The sequence below is a fragment of the Populus nigra genome, chromosome 16, assembly GCF_951802175.1.
Source record: "Populus nigra chromosome 16, ddPopNigr1.1, whole genome shotgun sequence".
NCBI classification, from domain to species: domain Eukaryota; kingdom Viridiplantae; phylum Streptophyta; class Magnoliopsida; order Malpighiales; family Salicaceae; genus Populus; species Populus nigra.
The window spans coordinates 9,477,599-9,494,235 of NC_084867.1; the positions used below are offsets into that span (position 1 = coordinate 9,477,599).

Consider the following 16,637-nt stretch of genomic DNA (forward strand, 5'->3'; position numbering starts at 1 on the left):
ATAATAAATAAATAAATTCTGTCGCCGTGTCTGTCCCTCGGCAGGGCGCTCTATTTAACGTGGAATCTCTCAGTCTCTATAAGTAAACTGTTTCTAATCAACTATAAAACCAACGATACCTTCATAGCATTCCAGCCAATAGTCAGGTGCCACATCAGATAAAACACAGCTACTCTTGACCTGTTTCCTGTTTATTCTACGATTTACCTCACTTTATTGAACCCCTACAATAGCAGAGCATAGCTCTTCTCTTTAGACAATGCCACGTGTCCTGGTCCACAGGAATCAAAACATAAGCTTGTCTTCTCACTAAGCAGCCACCTCTTCAAGCTCTCTTTAGACAAACGTAAGAAAAGTCCCCTCGGTATGGACTTTGTCTCAATTGACTCCCCAATGAAAGTTTTTCCCAATTAACTCAAAATTCTCACCTAGAATTTCATCTAAGATCTTCACATGTTCCTCCCTGCAAAACGACATACTTATATTGCTATTTATATGCCACGGTTAGATTATGCCTTGCAAAACTGAAAATTATTTTAAACTCATGGGACCCAATTGAGAAAATAATTTGTTTGAGGACTAGATAGAGAGAGTTTATATAGTTGGGGGATAATTAAAAGGTTTCCCCAACTTTATCTCTCTTTATGATTAGCAGTTTTGTACTTTGTTCTCTTCCTCACTCTTCTCAGACAACAAACACAGGGACTCGGATCCCATTAATAAATTCTTCGAATTAACCACCGAGACCAAAATCAGCAAAAAATAAAAATAAAAATGGAAACACTGAAGTCCAATTGGAAATCGAAGAAAATTCAATTACCAATTCGACGATCCTCCTCTTCAAACTCCGAGTCACTATCCCACTTCGAATCACCCATCTCCCCTCTCCGTTACGACTCCCCTCTCCGATCCGACCTAGGCGACCCTCCCGAATCCCCTCCCTACGTCTCTCCCAGCGCTTCACCCGAGAAACCACAACCTCCGCTCCAGAATTCCGTTGCTGTCACCGACAAGTCTACTCAGTACTCCCCCGCACTTTCCCCTATCCCGCCGGATAACCTCGCGGCGCCTCCGCAGGGGATGCCGGCGGTGGTGCTGAACAGGGCGGTGAGGGAGCAGGGACCGGCTGCGGGAGTGAAGCAGGTGGGGCCGGAGGGGAGGTCGACGGCCTCGGTGATGAGGGGGTCGAGGAAAGAAGAGAAGATGAAGATTGGCGAGTTAGGGTTTAGGGTTAGTGAGATTATTTTGTGTTTGATATCTTTTTCTGTTATGGCTGCTGATAAGACTAAAGGATGGAGTGGTGATTCCTTCGATAGATATAAAGAGTACAGGTAGGTAGTGATTAATTATTGTTAATTATTTGCTTCTCTTTTTTTTGGTGTGTTTTTATGGTTAATTGTGTGTTAAAATCTTTGGGGTTTATTTCTAATTTTGGAAATTGATGGAAGTGCAGGTATTGTTTGGCTGTGAATGTGATTGGGTTTGCGTATGCTGGATTCCAAGCTTATGATTTAATCTATCACATAGCCACAGAGAAACATGTGATTCGACACCATCTTCGTCATCACTTCAACTTATTCATGGATCAGGTGATTCATTTATGTTAAACTGTGATATTTTTTTTCTTCTGTTTCTTCATGCAGAATAGCTATATACTTATGCTAGTTACTATTGTGTTACATGGTTTTCATGTTTATTAAGGCTCTGGCAAGTGCTTTCTTTTTTGTCTTTTAATTTTTCAATGTAAGTTATGATGTGGGGAATATTTTTTTTTTCCGGAGTCTATGTTATAGATGTAAGTTTGAGGAGTATATGCTGTTTCATGCGAACTTGGAAGTTTTCTAGCCATAGGATGAATCTTCACTAGGTTACTATAGGGATGGAGGAGATACCCTTTTCATCTCATGGCTGGTAATTTCTCCATGGACAATTGTTGATTGAAAGAGTACATTACAATAGGTGATTATCTTGTTCCTGGAAGGAAAGTAGGTTAATTTGGCTGATGATGCTATTAAGAATTTGTTAAATGTCCAGTTTTTGGTTCAATGATAGTCAATAGATGCCATCAGTTTGGGACCAAAGGTTTCGGGCTTGAATAGTGAGAGCAACTACTAAATTCTGGGAAAATAAAAGAAAAGAAAGACAGGGCAGCTGAATGTAGCACTGTTTCCAGATTTCTTTTCCTTGGACCATAGTTCTCTGGGACCATTATTGTGAATAGCCGGTTGTGCCCTCAGAACTCCCATGGTGGTTTGTGCATGATGGTAGCAGCAGGGTTTAACTTGGGTTGGATTTCAGTTTCACCTTAGTCCACAAATTAGTATTTCCTTTAACTAGAGTCAGTGCTGACAAACACCCTTGTGTTGATCTCAGGAGTTGAAGTAGACTAGTGAGTAGGGACTATTCAGGGCAATGAGAGTGACCTTTGATTTCCCCAATCAAGGTTCTAGCATGTGGCTGATTCAATCTGCCCCTCCTTGTAATTCACTGCAAGTCCATGTTTCCTGGTTTCTGCATTAGACAGAGATTTCCATGACTTCTGGTTGACAGGAGATCCATTTTCCTTGTACCACAACCAATTTCAAGCAGATCTGGCCGCAAATGACTCATAGGGATTCGGGTTGTTTGGGAGGCCTAAATCAATGAAGTGGATGTAATTTACTTCTTTAGGACCAAATGAAAACACGATCATGCACAAAGAATTATTTTTCTTTTTAAGTTTTTGTATACTGATAACGAATACAAGTAGGCATGATGATTTCTTTTCCCCTTTGTTTTTTGATATTGAAAGTGAATAGTTTGTTTTTGGGTTCAAATTGGCAGATACTAGCATATCTTCTGGTATCAGCATCATCATCATCAGCCACTCGGGTTGATGACTGGCAATCTAACTGGGGCAAAGATGAATTCACAAAGATGGCAACTGTTTCGGTTGTCATGGCCTTCCTGGCTTTCATTGCCTATGCTGGTAGCTCCCTTATCTCTGGTTATAATTTATATAACCGCGACAGGCTTTGATCTCGAAGGCCTTCTCATATTATATTGAATAAGGTTGTGGGAAAGAAAAAAGAGAGAGTCTAAAGCAAATTTTCTTTAATGTTGTACAGAGACAAATTAATAGCAAGTTTATCCCTTTTGCAAAAACATCTTTCCACAAATCGGAAATATGTGTACTATAGGTATGGATATCTGGATTCTGGGGTGTATATGAAACTATTTTTACCTTCCCGTCAATTACCTTGTTTGTAGAATTTGAGGATCTATTACTATCTGTTTGCCCCTTGATGAAACTCAGCTCGTGGATAGTTATACAATGATATGGAAAATAATCCCATCTTCTTCTTCTTTAATAATCAAATCCCTTAACTTATGCAATTAAAGAAGGCCTAAATCTCAGTGACCAAACCCGTCGCTGTACTTCCTTCCCCCACTATCTATCTACGAGGAAGAAAGGCCAAACCCATCGCTTTACTATATTCTTCCATTCACTCTCTTGACGAAAGCTTTTTTAACACTACATTATTATTTCAAGAGCATTTGTTTCTGATAATTGTTGGTTACAATTTGAGATGGTAGTCTAAAGGAGATTCTTTCACAATTGTGTCGCTTTGGGCCAATTCGTAAGGATTGAGATCTGGTGGAATTCACCGAAAACTTTTCCTCTCCGTCCTGTTTATATGCTTGGCCCAAACATATATTCTTGGTGCGGCAACAATCAAATTATTACTTAGAGTACTTGTTTATGCTCAAGAGTTCTCAAGAAACGCCTAGCTCTCAAGTCTGACCAGACATCAGATTCCAAGAACAACAAAAAATCCTCTCGAAAAGCTTAAAAAGTTATGATTGTTGATACTGTTGTTGATAGATGGTATCATTGTCGATACGAATAGAAAGCGCTCTATTGCTCAAAGATGCTTTCAACCTCCGTTTCGCAGCGTAATTAGCTGGGCTGAAAAGGATGACTGTTTCGATTCTAACGAGTTGGCCCAGAAAATCATAGAACGAAAAAGACATGCATGATTTGCAATACGTCTCTACAACGCCACCCATGGTTTACGTTTTCTTGACACATGATGAACATTCTGTACTAATTAATCCAAAAATAATTAATTCAGAGTAATGAATTAAATCGGTGTACAAGGATCATGTACTAATCTGAATAAACACATGTCATTAAAACTTCTTTGTCTTGAGGAGCTTTCAACAAGTATATCAAAATTTTATTTCAACAAGTTTCCATGTTATTAGATATATTAGATAGTTGTTAGTGTTGGAAGGTTATTTTTATTTCAACAAAATTCCATGTTATTAGAAAGTCAGACTTGACATATATATATATAAACTTACTTATGGTGCTGAAAATGGTTTAAAGTTTTCGAATATAGATATCGTATAATTAAGCTTTTGATTACATCATGACAAACTTAAAATAATTACTAATTTTGAAGTTTGAAGTTTGTATAATGTGATCACAATAAGATTTTATATTGTACAGATAAACAATTGGATAATTATTATTTGTTTTATGTTCAATTTTCTCAAATAGAAAAGAGAAAAAAACATAAAGGAGGTGTTATATTTTCAAAATAAGAAAATTATTCCCTTCAAAGAGAAAATAAAAAAAAAATACAAAAGCATAATAATGAAAAATTAATTAAAAAATAAAATTAATTAAAAAAATATTTATTTTCTTAGAAAAGCTTTTGCATCAATTTCTTCAAGTTGGAAGAAACTCATCCTCGAGTTCATATTTCGCTAAAACATCATCCTCCACCATGAACATTCTTTTATGTATGGATCATCCCATCATGAGTCTCTAATACCCTTATGTAGATTGTCTCATTATAGATCATTAACACAATATTTTTGAGTGAATTTCCCCATCATGGGTCCCTAATACCATATCTTTATACGAGAAGCCCCATCATGGATCCCGCCACTAGAATCTACAATAACAAAAATTGATGTAGAAAAAAACAACATACTAGTTTTTGAACATCTTTTTTTTCTTTTCTAGGAGGGGACTTTCTTATCCCCTTTTATATAAGCATGTTATGTTTTACGATCTCTTTCATCCATGATTATTTAATAGTACATAGAAACTAGCCACCAAGAATCGTTAAGCTATGGTGATTTGATAGCACACAACAAAAACCCTCATGACTTATTGGGCTACACCAACTAATGTAGACGAGATCAAAAATTGTCAATGTTTATTACAATACAAAAACCCTCACAAGTCAAGTGTTAAAGAACCATCTCAATCCAATAACTTAAGCTGTTAGGTGAGGCCCCAATATATGATTTATATTATTTTCTAACACACCCCCTCAAGTAAAAGTCATTTGGGCTTGAAACTTGTACACGTCCACATTACCTTGTGCTTAATTTTTATTAAATAAATGAGGATGGTGAGATTCGAACTCGTGACCACATGGTTATCAAAACTCTAATACCATATTAAATAACCTTTTCAACCCAATAGCTGAAGCTGTTAGGTGAGATCCCAAGATATGATTTATATTATTCTCTAACACCAAGAATACCATAACTATTGGAAGACTCTCAAAATACTTAATTTTATTTATTTTATGTCTCACTTGCTAAAAGGATATTACAACTCATTTATATAGAAAAAACTAAAAAACCTTAGTAATACTGAATAAGAAAAATAAATTAGGGAAATAATTCCTTAAAAAAAACTAGAAAACCATAATAATACAAAAAAAAAACTAAGTAAACTTTATCAAAGTTAATTTGAAAATTGATCTTTGTAATGTTTTTTTTTTAATTTTTTTATGAGACTATTCCAATCTTGTGTCCATGATTGTAGGGTTAGTGGGTTAACCCAATTGGACACAAATTTTTTTTTTTCATTATTTTTTTTTCAATTTCACCATTCAATATTGATTTGTTTGATAGTTGGACTTCATAGTTTTATTCAATTCATTTTCGTCAATGAATTTTTTTTATCTTTTATTTGTATGGATAATCACTTAATTAAACAAAATTCTAAGAAACAAAGTTATTAAACATAGTTGAGTGCATGTCCAATGTTACGAGATCAAATATTTTAATTCTAGTTATTTCTTGATTAAATATTGATTTATTTAACTAAAGGTGTGTATAAGCATTTTGGTTTATAATTATTGATTTTTTTTAATTCAAAAATATATTGGAAAAACTTTGATATGGACTTGCACTTAAACTACATACACAATCATTAACATTTAATTAAGTTTTAAGTATCCACCTACCATGATTACGAGAGGAGATTTGGATATATATTCTGTGCAAAGAAGTTTGGCTAAGAACTGCATGTGCCTCTCTCCCAAATTATGCATTTATTTATAAAATCAACAAAAACCAGTTATTAGTTGCCATATCTGATTCACCGACAACAATTTGGCAACACTTATGAAATATTTATCATTTCATATAAAAAAATATCAATAATAATATTTAATGATCGATTGGAAATTAGTTGCAATATAATTAGACCCCTGATGATGACTTACGATCTGTAATACCCAAAAACCCAAAAAAAAAAGAAAAATACAAATATCATAGATTTTTGTATTGGTTTAATTTGACCACCCTAATCTTAGTATTATTAAACAAGGTAATACTAATTAATTATAAAGCTATATCTGAGAACATTAGACTCGAATTCATTTTATAACTAAGTACAAATTAGTTTTTAGATTCCTCTACTTAATTAATTCGGAGACTTTAATTTTTTTTTAATATGAGTATCCGGATTAATTTGTATGTATCTCAACTAATTTTACAGGTTTTGAAGTTAACAATTATATATATTTTTAATCATCCTGATATTTATGAGATTTAAATTATTAATTTTAAAAAAATAAATTTAAAATCTAACTAATTAAGCTATATTTTTATTATTAAAAGAATTTAATCCTAGCTACAATTTTTCCCTGCTTCCACTGACCAAAAAAAAAAATCAGCATAAAGTACTGTCCTGCCTCCAAAGAAGGCGCTGGGGAAATGCTCGTGTACTTTTTCTTGCGCTAAATAAATAATTTTGGCTTCGGAACAACCTTATATTCCGTAAGCTTAGGTGCACAAAATCGGGCAAAGGACACTCATTGGGCCTAAATAGTAAATACACTCAACAGAAAAAAAAAAAAACATATTATTGTATTTCATATCCGCGTATATTTTAAAAGTATTTTATAAAAAACAATTAAAACGAAAGTTAAATTTCTTGTAGTTATAAACATTTTTTTTATTTACAGCTACAGTAAAATGTCTCCTTTTCTGTTCCCAAAAAAATCCACAAGTAATTTGGGTATATATATTTTTACATGAAGCATTAATCATTAAAAATTAAGTTGAGAGTATAGTTGTCATTTTCATCTTTCTTTTTTTCATAGTAAAATGATATAATTGATGCTTTTAACCAAGATTGTTTATTTTTTTTATAGAAATAATTTTCCTTATATTCCTTTATATATGATAAATAAAAGAATATTAATTAACATGCGATTTTATACTCAAATTGATAAACAAATTGACTACTATAAAATATAATTAGCCTATTCTTATATATATGGATTAGGTTCAATTTTATTTTAAAATGATCGTGTTTATAGTTGGTTATCAATACCACGTATTGATATTCTTTTAGTTGTTTGGTGTTGTTGTTTATTATTAACTAAAGAACTTGTATTCTCTAGTCTGAAAAATTATTTATTTGATAAGGTGTATGGTTTTGCTTTAACTTTTCTTACTAATGTGCTTAGGCATTGTATTTTTTTAAATTAGATTTCGAACAATTTTCTTGTTTTCATCTTCTTTTTAAAAGTTGGAGATATTAGTTGTTAATAACATTATCATCATTTTCATTATCATGTTTGGATGATTTTTTTTGTCATAGATGGTGATTATATTACTTGGTATCAACTAGTCTTTTAGGCTTAAATGTCTTGGCCTATCATTGAGTCATCACTAGCTCAACTTTTCCCCTCGTGAAAAAAGGATGGTGTAAGGATTATACAATTATATGATTTTAGGCTTATATAATTATATGATTTTTGGGTTATTTTGATTGCTTGAATTCGAGTAATTTCGATTGTCTAATTAGGTTTGTTAATATATTAAATTAATATTTTTTAATTTTTGTTGATTTTTTAATTTTTGAAAATATGCTAAAAAAGAGTAAAAATATGCTATGACAAAGATGTTGATTCTAATAATTGAAATAATAGAATGATATATGTTTAATTAACATCATTTACATTTTTAAATAAAAAAATTGAGCAATCCTTAATTAATGTATAAATCAACATTGAAAATCTAAAACACTCATCTTAATTTAATAAGTAGGGATGTTTGAGAATATGATAATAATTATAATTTAAATTGCTTTTTTCTCGGAAATGTATCATTCTCTTGGTTTTGTTATTGAGGTTTCTCCTGATCTTGCTAGTTCACTTTCTATTAATGCCAGGTCTATCCCCACTAGCATCTCGCCTTTTGTTTCAGGTCGCTGGAACACTATCCTTAGAAACTGCTTTTCGAAGCAATTCATTCCTTCTTTCTCTTTCTTGCCTCAGCGAGTGAAGCTGCTCTCCTTACTTAAACAATTCCTTCCTTTTTCATCTTTGTTGAGCGAGGAGCGATGTCAAGTCTTTTTATTGTTATGTGAGTGAATGAAAATGTGGTTGTAGTTGCTTTATCGATACAAGTAATTATTCAAAAAATAATAAATATATCTTTTTATTTTTAAAAAATTATTTTTGACATCAGCATATCAAAACGATATGAAAATATATAAAAAATTAAACAAAAATTTTTTTTGAATTTTTTAAAAACACGATTTGAACTATATTTTCAAACACCGCCAATTTAAACTTAAGTATTTTCAAGTGTGTGTATATATATACACACACTAATACACCATTCAACGCAAGATAAATGCAGAGATTTTTTCTTCTTTTTAATGGAATATGATGGGAATTGGGATTTAATTTGAAATGGTTAATTAATCCAACCCCATAGCCCATTCCGAGCATGTCCCAGAAGGAGCCGGGTGTTAAGTAGGAAATGCCAGCCAGCCTCCACCAAAACCACTCCCCAGGCAGTCATGGCAGCTGGGCAGGGGCCTCTCCTCTGGTGGAGAGTGACTCACGCGTTGTCACCTACAAGTGGGCCTTATGATGACACGTACAGTTTGCATTTCTAGCTTTTAGTACATGATGGCTACGTAGAATTAGAATCAGAGGTGGATTGGATACTTCAATTTTATTTTTTATTTTTAAATAAAAAATATTATTTTAATATATTAAAAAAAGAAGAAGCAAACAGTACAACACTGGCTTATAATAATAAAAGCTAAAAGGGGTTAATAGTAATTAATTAGCTCTTTATCGATAGCAGTGAAGAAGAAGACAGAGACAGACCGTATACGGAAGAGGACCATACCATACGGCTTTGTCACGGATGGATACCACCTCATGTGTGAGTGGGACCCACTTCTTTCCCAAACCCCAATACCAAATAACGACGCAGTCCTCTCTCTCTCTCTCTCTCTCTCTCTCTTACTATTTTCTGTTTCTGTTTCTGTTTCTGTCTTGCAGAAGTCACCTGTAACGTCTCTCGTATACGGACACCAACGGAATGGCTTCCTTTCTTGTTTAATTACTCACCTGCCCTTTCGCCCTTTCCTCCTCATTTTCACCGAACTGATCTTTGCATCCATGCCCCCCATTAAACTATAACTAAAAAGAATCAGTGTTTTATTGAGGACTGCACTGTACAGTTCTCAGTAAAAAACTAATTTCTTACTTAGGTCTTTTTTTTTTAAGTTTATCTAAGTTTTTTTAGTTTTTTTTATGCTTTTTGGGATTTTTTTTATTTTTTTAATTAATTTTTTTCATTTAGTTTAGTTTGTTAATGTTAAATTTCTTTCTATTTAGTTATTAGACTTTCATGACACATATCCTGAGTTTCACGGGTTAACCTGGTTTCACGAGTGAACCCAGTTAATTCCGGGTTGACCCGTTAATTTTTTATTATTATTATTTTCATAAATATTTTTGTTTAATTTAGTTTATTAATGTTAAATTTTTTTATTTAGTTATCAGACTTTCATGACACAAATACCGGGTTTAACAGATTAACATGGTTTGACGAGTTAACCCGGATTTTTTTTCTTTTTAATTAATTTTTTTTGTTTAGTTCAATTTGTTAATATTCACTTTTTTTTATTTAGTTACCAGACATTCATGACACAGATCCCGGGTTTAACGAGTTAACTTGGTTTGACGAGTTAACATGAATTTTATTTTATTTTTTTCTTTTTTTTTCTTTTTAATTATTTTTTTCGTTTCGTTTAGTTTAGTTTGTTAATGTTAAATTTCTTTCTATTTAGTTTTTTTTTCTTCTTAGAGGTTTTTTTCTTTTATTTTTTCTTTTAAATTAATTTTATTTAATTAATTTAGTTTATTAATATTAAATTTTTTTCTAAGTAGTTCTCGATTGATGCCTTTAGTTTTTTTTTTATGCCTTTGACTGTGAACTGCACAGTGCAGTCCACAGTGAAAAGGCTGATGCTTTTTTTAATTAATTTTTTTTGTTTAATTTAAATTGTTAATGTTAAATTTTTTTCTATTTAGTTATCAAACTTTCATTACACGGATTCTGGTTTTGACAGGTTAACCTGGTTTGACGAGTTAGCCCAGTTAATTTTGGGTTAACCCATTAATTTGTTTTTTTCTTTTTAACTATCAAGCTTTCATGATGCAAATTCAAGGTTTGGGTATGTTTTGGTTTTTTCTAGAAATAAGATAAAGTTTGGGTATTTATTTCATTCGATGCAGAACTTTTTCACCGTTTTATGTTTATTGAAGCTATGGCATGTTACAATATTTTTAAAATGGAAAATAATAAATTCTGAAATTAAAGATAACTAGATAGTGCACCTCGTGCTACTTTGTGCAATAGAATTTTAAAAAGATATTTAAGAGTACGAAAATGGTTATATTTTAAAATATTTTTTATTCTAAAATATATTAAAATAATATTTTTTTATTTTTTAAAAACACATCAAAATAATATAAAAACATAAAAAATATATTCATTTAAACTAAAAAAATTTATTTTTTTTCAAAAACGTTTCTAAAAATGTTCTATGATGTGTTTTTTATGTCATACAAAAATAAATTGAGAATTGAAAAAATAATGTTTGCATTTTATGAGATGAATTGAAAAATATATGAATTGATGAATAGTAGAAAGAGTTTTTAATGCTAATTAAAAACTAAAATGAAAAATTAATTTTTATTAGATATAAAAAAATATAATTGTTAATATCACTATAAAAAACTATAATAATATTGTAAAACTATGGCACAATGAGATAATTATTTAAATATCATTTGAATAAATTTATTTAAATTAAATCCTACTATAAAACATGAAAAAAATAAATTAGGATCACTTGAAAAAAAAGGTTCAAGCGTGCCTAGGCTAGAGACATTGGCCCAAACATCTAGTTTTTTCCTTTAAAATGAGTTATATATATATAATGAATAACATGTCACCCGCCTATAATATTATTTTATCATTAGACGTAGAAAAAACAATTATCCAAAACATTGAAAACCATTATAGGCTTTTAAAAATTCGTCCTTAACTACAAAATATATTTTAATTGTATATGAAGGTCAAAATCAAACCAAATTTAAAATTATTTTTGAGCCCTCATCTACCTTATCAGATATCATTAAAGGTGGAAATCACATTCGTTAAATTCTCCTCTTAAAAACAAATCTAAATATAATAAAATTACAGTTATTGGTGGCAGAATTTGTTCATCTAAGAGCTCTCTCTCTCTTCTTTTTTTGATGTCTTTCTCTCTTTTCTCTAGATATTTAGGGATTAAAATGAAAAAAAAACAATAATTTTAGGACTTAAACATGAAAATCCAAAGAAAGAGGGACCAAGTTGAAGAAAGTTAGACTTGAGGGACCAAATTGAATATTTTCATGCCAATTGAAAAGTAAAAGGGTAGTCAAATGTTCTATTTTTTTTTAAATGTCAATTTTGGCTCTTGATCTTTTAATTTTAATTTTAACATATTTGTTTTTTGTAAAATTGGTCTATAATTCAATTTTGGAATATTTTCCAGCACGTTAGACATGCTAGAACAAGCAAAATGAAAAAAAAAATGAGTTACCAAAATGTAAGAAGGACAAAATTTCAAGTAACTGGAAGGAAAAAACCAATCATGAAATAAGATGGGAGAGAAGTTTAGAAGATGAACAGTAAAAACTCAAAATCTTTTGGTTTCGTTTATAATAATTATAATCGTTGTGTATTATAGTAGTATATCTAGATTGTCAGCTCGTGCTATGTTGTGGGTTGTATCAATTCTTTTTAATAAGAAAAAAAAAATTAAAGCTTTGCTAATGTTTTTCTAGTAAAAAAAATTAAATTATTTAGGGATTGACCTGATGTAACTCGGTTGACTTAGCAGATCCAAATGCAACCCGAACAACAGGTAAAAATGTTGTTTGACTGGAAAAAATTCAAGATGAATTTTTTTTTAATATTGAGATGATAACATATTATATCAAATGAGTCAACTTGAGTTACCCTATCAAATAAACTAAATTTTAAAGGATTAAATTAGAGAAAAAGATATAGGTTAAAAAAACAAAGAAAAAAAACATTATTACAATGAATAGTGTTGTGTGAGTTGGTGTATAGTAAAAACACCACTCCTTTTAGTTTTTTGGAAAAACTGATAATAAATGGAAAAAAATCATTAATAAAAGAAAATAAATGGAAAAATTCATTAATAATAAATAAGAATGAAATTAGAAAAACTGATAGATAAATATAGATCAAAATATTTAATCTCACAACATGGGTCATTTACTCAGTTGTATTTAATGAATTAGTTTATTAAAATCATGTTTTTATTGAATAAAAAGATAATAGAAATTGACACACACACAAAATTAAGTGAATAAAGTAAATGAAAACAATATTATTAATGACGGGAAAGGGCTTGTGCGCGGGCCGTTATTCCCGCCCCCTCTTAAATAAAATAGATAACGCGTCGTTTGGAATTACCCAGATTTAGTGGCTGGAAATTTGGGGTTCTTGGTTTCTTGGCTTAAAAACTCATTTTTTAACTCATTTTTTTTATACCTAAAATAAACCCTAAACACTTTGATAAACCTATAAATGTCCATAAAACCCTATAAAACAACAAAAAAAAAAAACATGAAATTAACTTGAAACAAAAACTCTTCCCAAGCTTATATATGATTTTTTAAGGCATTTTAACGTTTAAAAACGCTTAAGTGGCTACCCCTCATTAAATACAACCAATTGATACCTAGATATATAAGTTTGATGGCCAGAATCATTGTGAGCGCCAATTTTCTTTTTCTAATGCTAAAATCCAGTAAGTCGCTCTCTCTTCTCTCTCTAATTATGGACTAAAATATAAGAAAATTGAATTTTTGGACCAAAATTGAATCTTAGACATTCAAAGAGACCTAAAATATATTATTTGTAAAGTTCAAGGACTAAAGTGTATTTTTTGTGAAAACTCTGAACACATCACCCATTTTGGCTGTTTTTTTCATTTAGATCCTCCTTCGTTCAATGTCGCCTTTGCTTGAGAAATCATAAGCAATTAACCTTTAATTTAGGGTCCAAACACCCAAAATAAAAGTTTGATGACTAAAGTGAAAATAGGAAAAATGTATAGTAAATGAATAGTAATATGTGAGTGTGTGAATAGTACAAAATAGTGTGTTCTTTACAATAAAAATGTGACATGCTTTAGATTTTTCTACTAGCTATTTGACCAGCATTCCGCCGCAGGTTGAATAATTGTTTTCTCAACAAAAAATTAAATAAGCAAGCTTTTTCAAAATGAATTTTTACATAAAAATATTAAACATGAGTCAAAAATTTTATGCACATATCTAATTAAATAAATTAAGAATCATTCATTTTAATAAATGAAAAAGAAGACATTAACGATAATGAAATATGTTTCTCGAAAAGTCAAGGAACAGATGTAGATCAAGATATTCTATATCACAACATAGATCATTTACTCGATTGTGTTCAATGGCTATGTTTAATAAACTAATTTTTTATTTTAACAAATAATAATGGAAATAAACACACATAAAATTGATTGAGTAAGATCAAAAGGAAAAGAATATTTCGCAAGGTTGTACTTATTAAAAATACTATCCAAAAATAAATATATTTTTAAATAAATTTCAATTATATAAAACATAGAAAAAATTATAAATGAATTAGAATAACCTCTTCAAAAACTAAATACATACAAATAATTAAAAAAACCACTATTTAAAAAAAGGTTAAACACAAAAAATAAAAAATTAAGAGAGAAGGGGTATCAATTGAAATATAAAAAAAACACATAAAAATCATGATTTTTTTTAAAAGGAAAAATTACAAAATAAAAAGAAAGAAAGAGGCTATGTGCCATTAAGCCTAGTCCATTTAGGAAGGCCGCGCATGCGAGCCCTAATTTTTAAAATGTAATTGTGGAGGATTACATGTCGTTCGCCCCAATGTTTTTTTTAACAAAATCCTAGATGATGTGTCTTCTAAAACTCCCTAGTTTTTGCCATTATGGTGACAAAAAAAACATGGTATATGGTTTTTAACTTAAAAACCTATTTTGATCATTAACACCTAGAAAATAGCTTAAATACCTTTACAAACCTATAAATAGTCTTAAAAAAAACCACTGAAAAACCCGAAACCAAAAACCTTTCTAATCTTAAATCTTTTTTTAGGAAATTTCAAGGTTAAAAAACACCTAAATAAAACTCTTTTCACCAAATAGAACCTTTTGACACCAAAATCGATCTTTTTGCTAGCCGCAATTAATGATGATATTGATTTGCTCTTTTTACTGTCGAATTCCAGCAATTTCTCTCTTTCCTCTCTCAACTAGAGACTAAAAAGTAACAAAAATAAATTTTTGTACCAAAATTAAATTGAAAAAATATTGAGGGACCAAATAAGTATAATATATGAAGTTTGAGGACTAAAGTGAATTTTTTGTGATAACTTTGAAACCATCACCTAGTTATAGCCCCTTTTCTATTGTGGTCCCTGTCTTTTAAATTTTTTCTTAGCCAGAAAATTTGTTTCGATTATTTTTTAATATAGCCTAAAAATAATGTTATCACGTAAAATAAAGTATGAGAGGCTAAATAGTGGATTGTGCACAGTGTTTTGCCCATAGAATATTTGTTAGTAAAATCTAATGTTGCTGCATGCTTAATGAATGTTTGAACATTTAGCGTCTGACTTGTAACTTCCAACAATGGTGGGAAACATTTAAAAATATCTACATACTTAAAGTAAACTAGCTAAATTCATAATGCAGTCATGAATTTAATTAAGTTTAAAAAATTATTATTTTTTTAAATAATCACCTATAAAACATCAAAGTGATTGAAAAAAAATCAGATTAAAATAAATTGTATTGTTCAATTAATAATCAATCAAATATTAAATGATAAAATTTTTTAAAAAATAAATAAAAGCAATTGTAATGGATTAAAAAACAAAAAGGCCTGGCCTCTTGAATTAGGAAGGCGTAGAGCTCCTGGACCTCCATAAAAGACCTAGGTTTGCGAGCTTGAAACAACCCCTTTGTCTGGACCTTATTTTTTTTTAATTTTCTTAAGGAAGAACGACAAGTCATCTGCTTTTTAATGATTTGAAAAAAAATATAGAGGCGACACGTTGCCTTTACTACCTAGATTAGAGCGAACTCTAGTTGTCAAAAAATCAGGTTGGTCTATTTTAAATGGAAAAAAAAACTCATTTCTAACCATTTTTCAACTTAAAAACCATAAACACCCTAAAATATCTTGTAAAACATATTCATAACCTCAAACACCCCATAAATTATCTTCAAAACTCACATTCAACCTAAAACCAAGATTCTTTTCCGGTTAGGGTCCACTATTTTAGACAAGTTTAAAGGAAAAATAATACCTTGTCTAAACTTTACTCATTAAAAGTAACCCATTGAAACAAAAATCATCCATTTTCGTGGTTTTAATCGGTATCAATTGAAACTTTTTTTTTTTGCCACTAGAATCCAATCACTCTTTCTTATCTCTCAAATTAGAGACAAAAAAAATAAAGAAAATAAAATTTGAGATCAAAATTAATTTTTATAAATTGTTAGGAACTGAAATCTTATAATCTAAAAAGATGGAGGACTAAAGCATACATTTAACCATAACTTTAGCAAAACCATCTCTTTTTGTCATGTTTTTCATTTAACTTTCCTATCTTTGAATCTTGTCTTTCTTTAATAAATAAGTTTTAATTAACTATCAATTTGGATTTATAAAAGTGTAATAAGAAAAAACAAAGAAGGACTAAGAGCGTGTTTGGCAGTTTGGTTGCGGGTGCTTTTCAAATAGCTTTTCGTGCCGAAATGCATGCTAATGATGTTTTTTCATTTTTTAAAAATTATTTTTGACATCAGCACATCAAAACGGTCCAAAAAGTACAAACCGCACTCAATTTTAGCAAATTTTTTTTTTCAGATTTTGATGAAACGTAGTTACAAATGTAATGTC

The 16,637-nt window shown here is 30.3% G+C and overlaps 1 protein-coding gene across 1 annotated transcript; it reads left to right on the top strand.

The window, feature by feature from the left end:
* The first annotated feature begins 663 nt into the window (after nucleotides 1–663).
* On the top strand, nucleotides 664–3,234 carry LOC133675055 (CASP-like protein 4A3). The gene is made up of 3 exons (XM_062096325.1): nucleotides 664–1,331; nucleotides 1,454–1,589; nucleotides 2,824–3,234. Exons 1-3 carry the CDS (start codon nucleotides 775–777, stop codon nucleotides 3,016–3,018), a joined length of 888 nt encoding a protein of 295 aa, XP_061952309.1. The 5' UTR covers nucleotides 664–774; the 3' UTR covers nucleotides 3,019–3,234.
* Nucleotides 3,235–16,637: the final 13,403 nt, after the last annotated feature.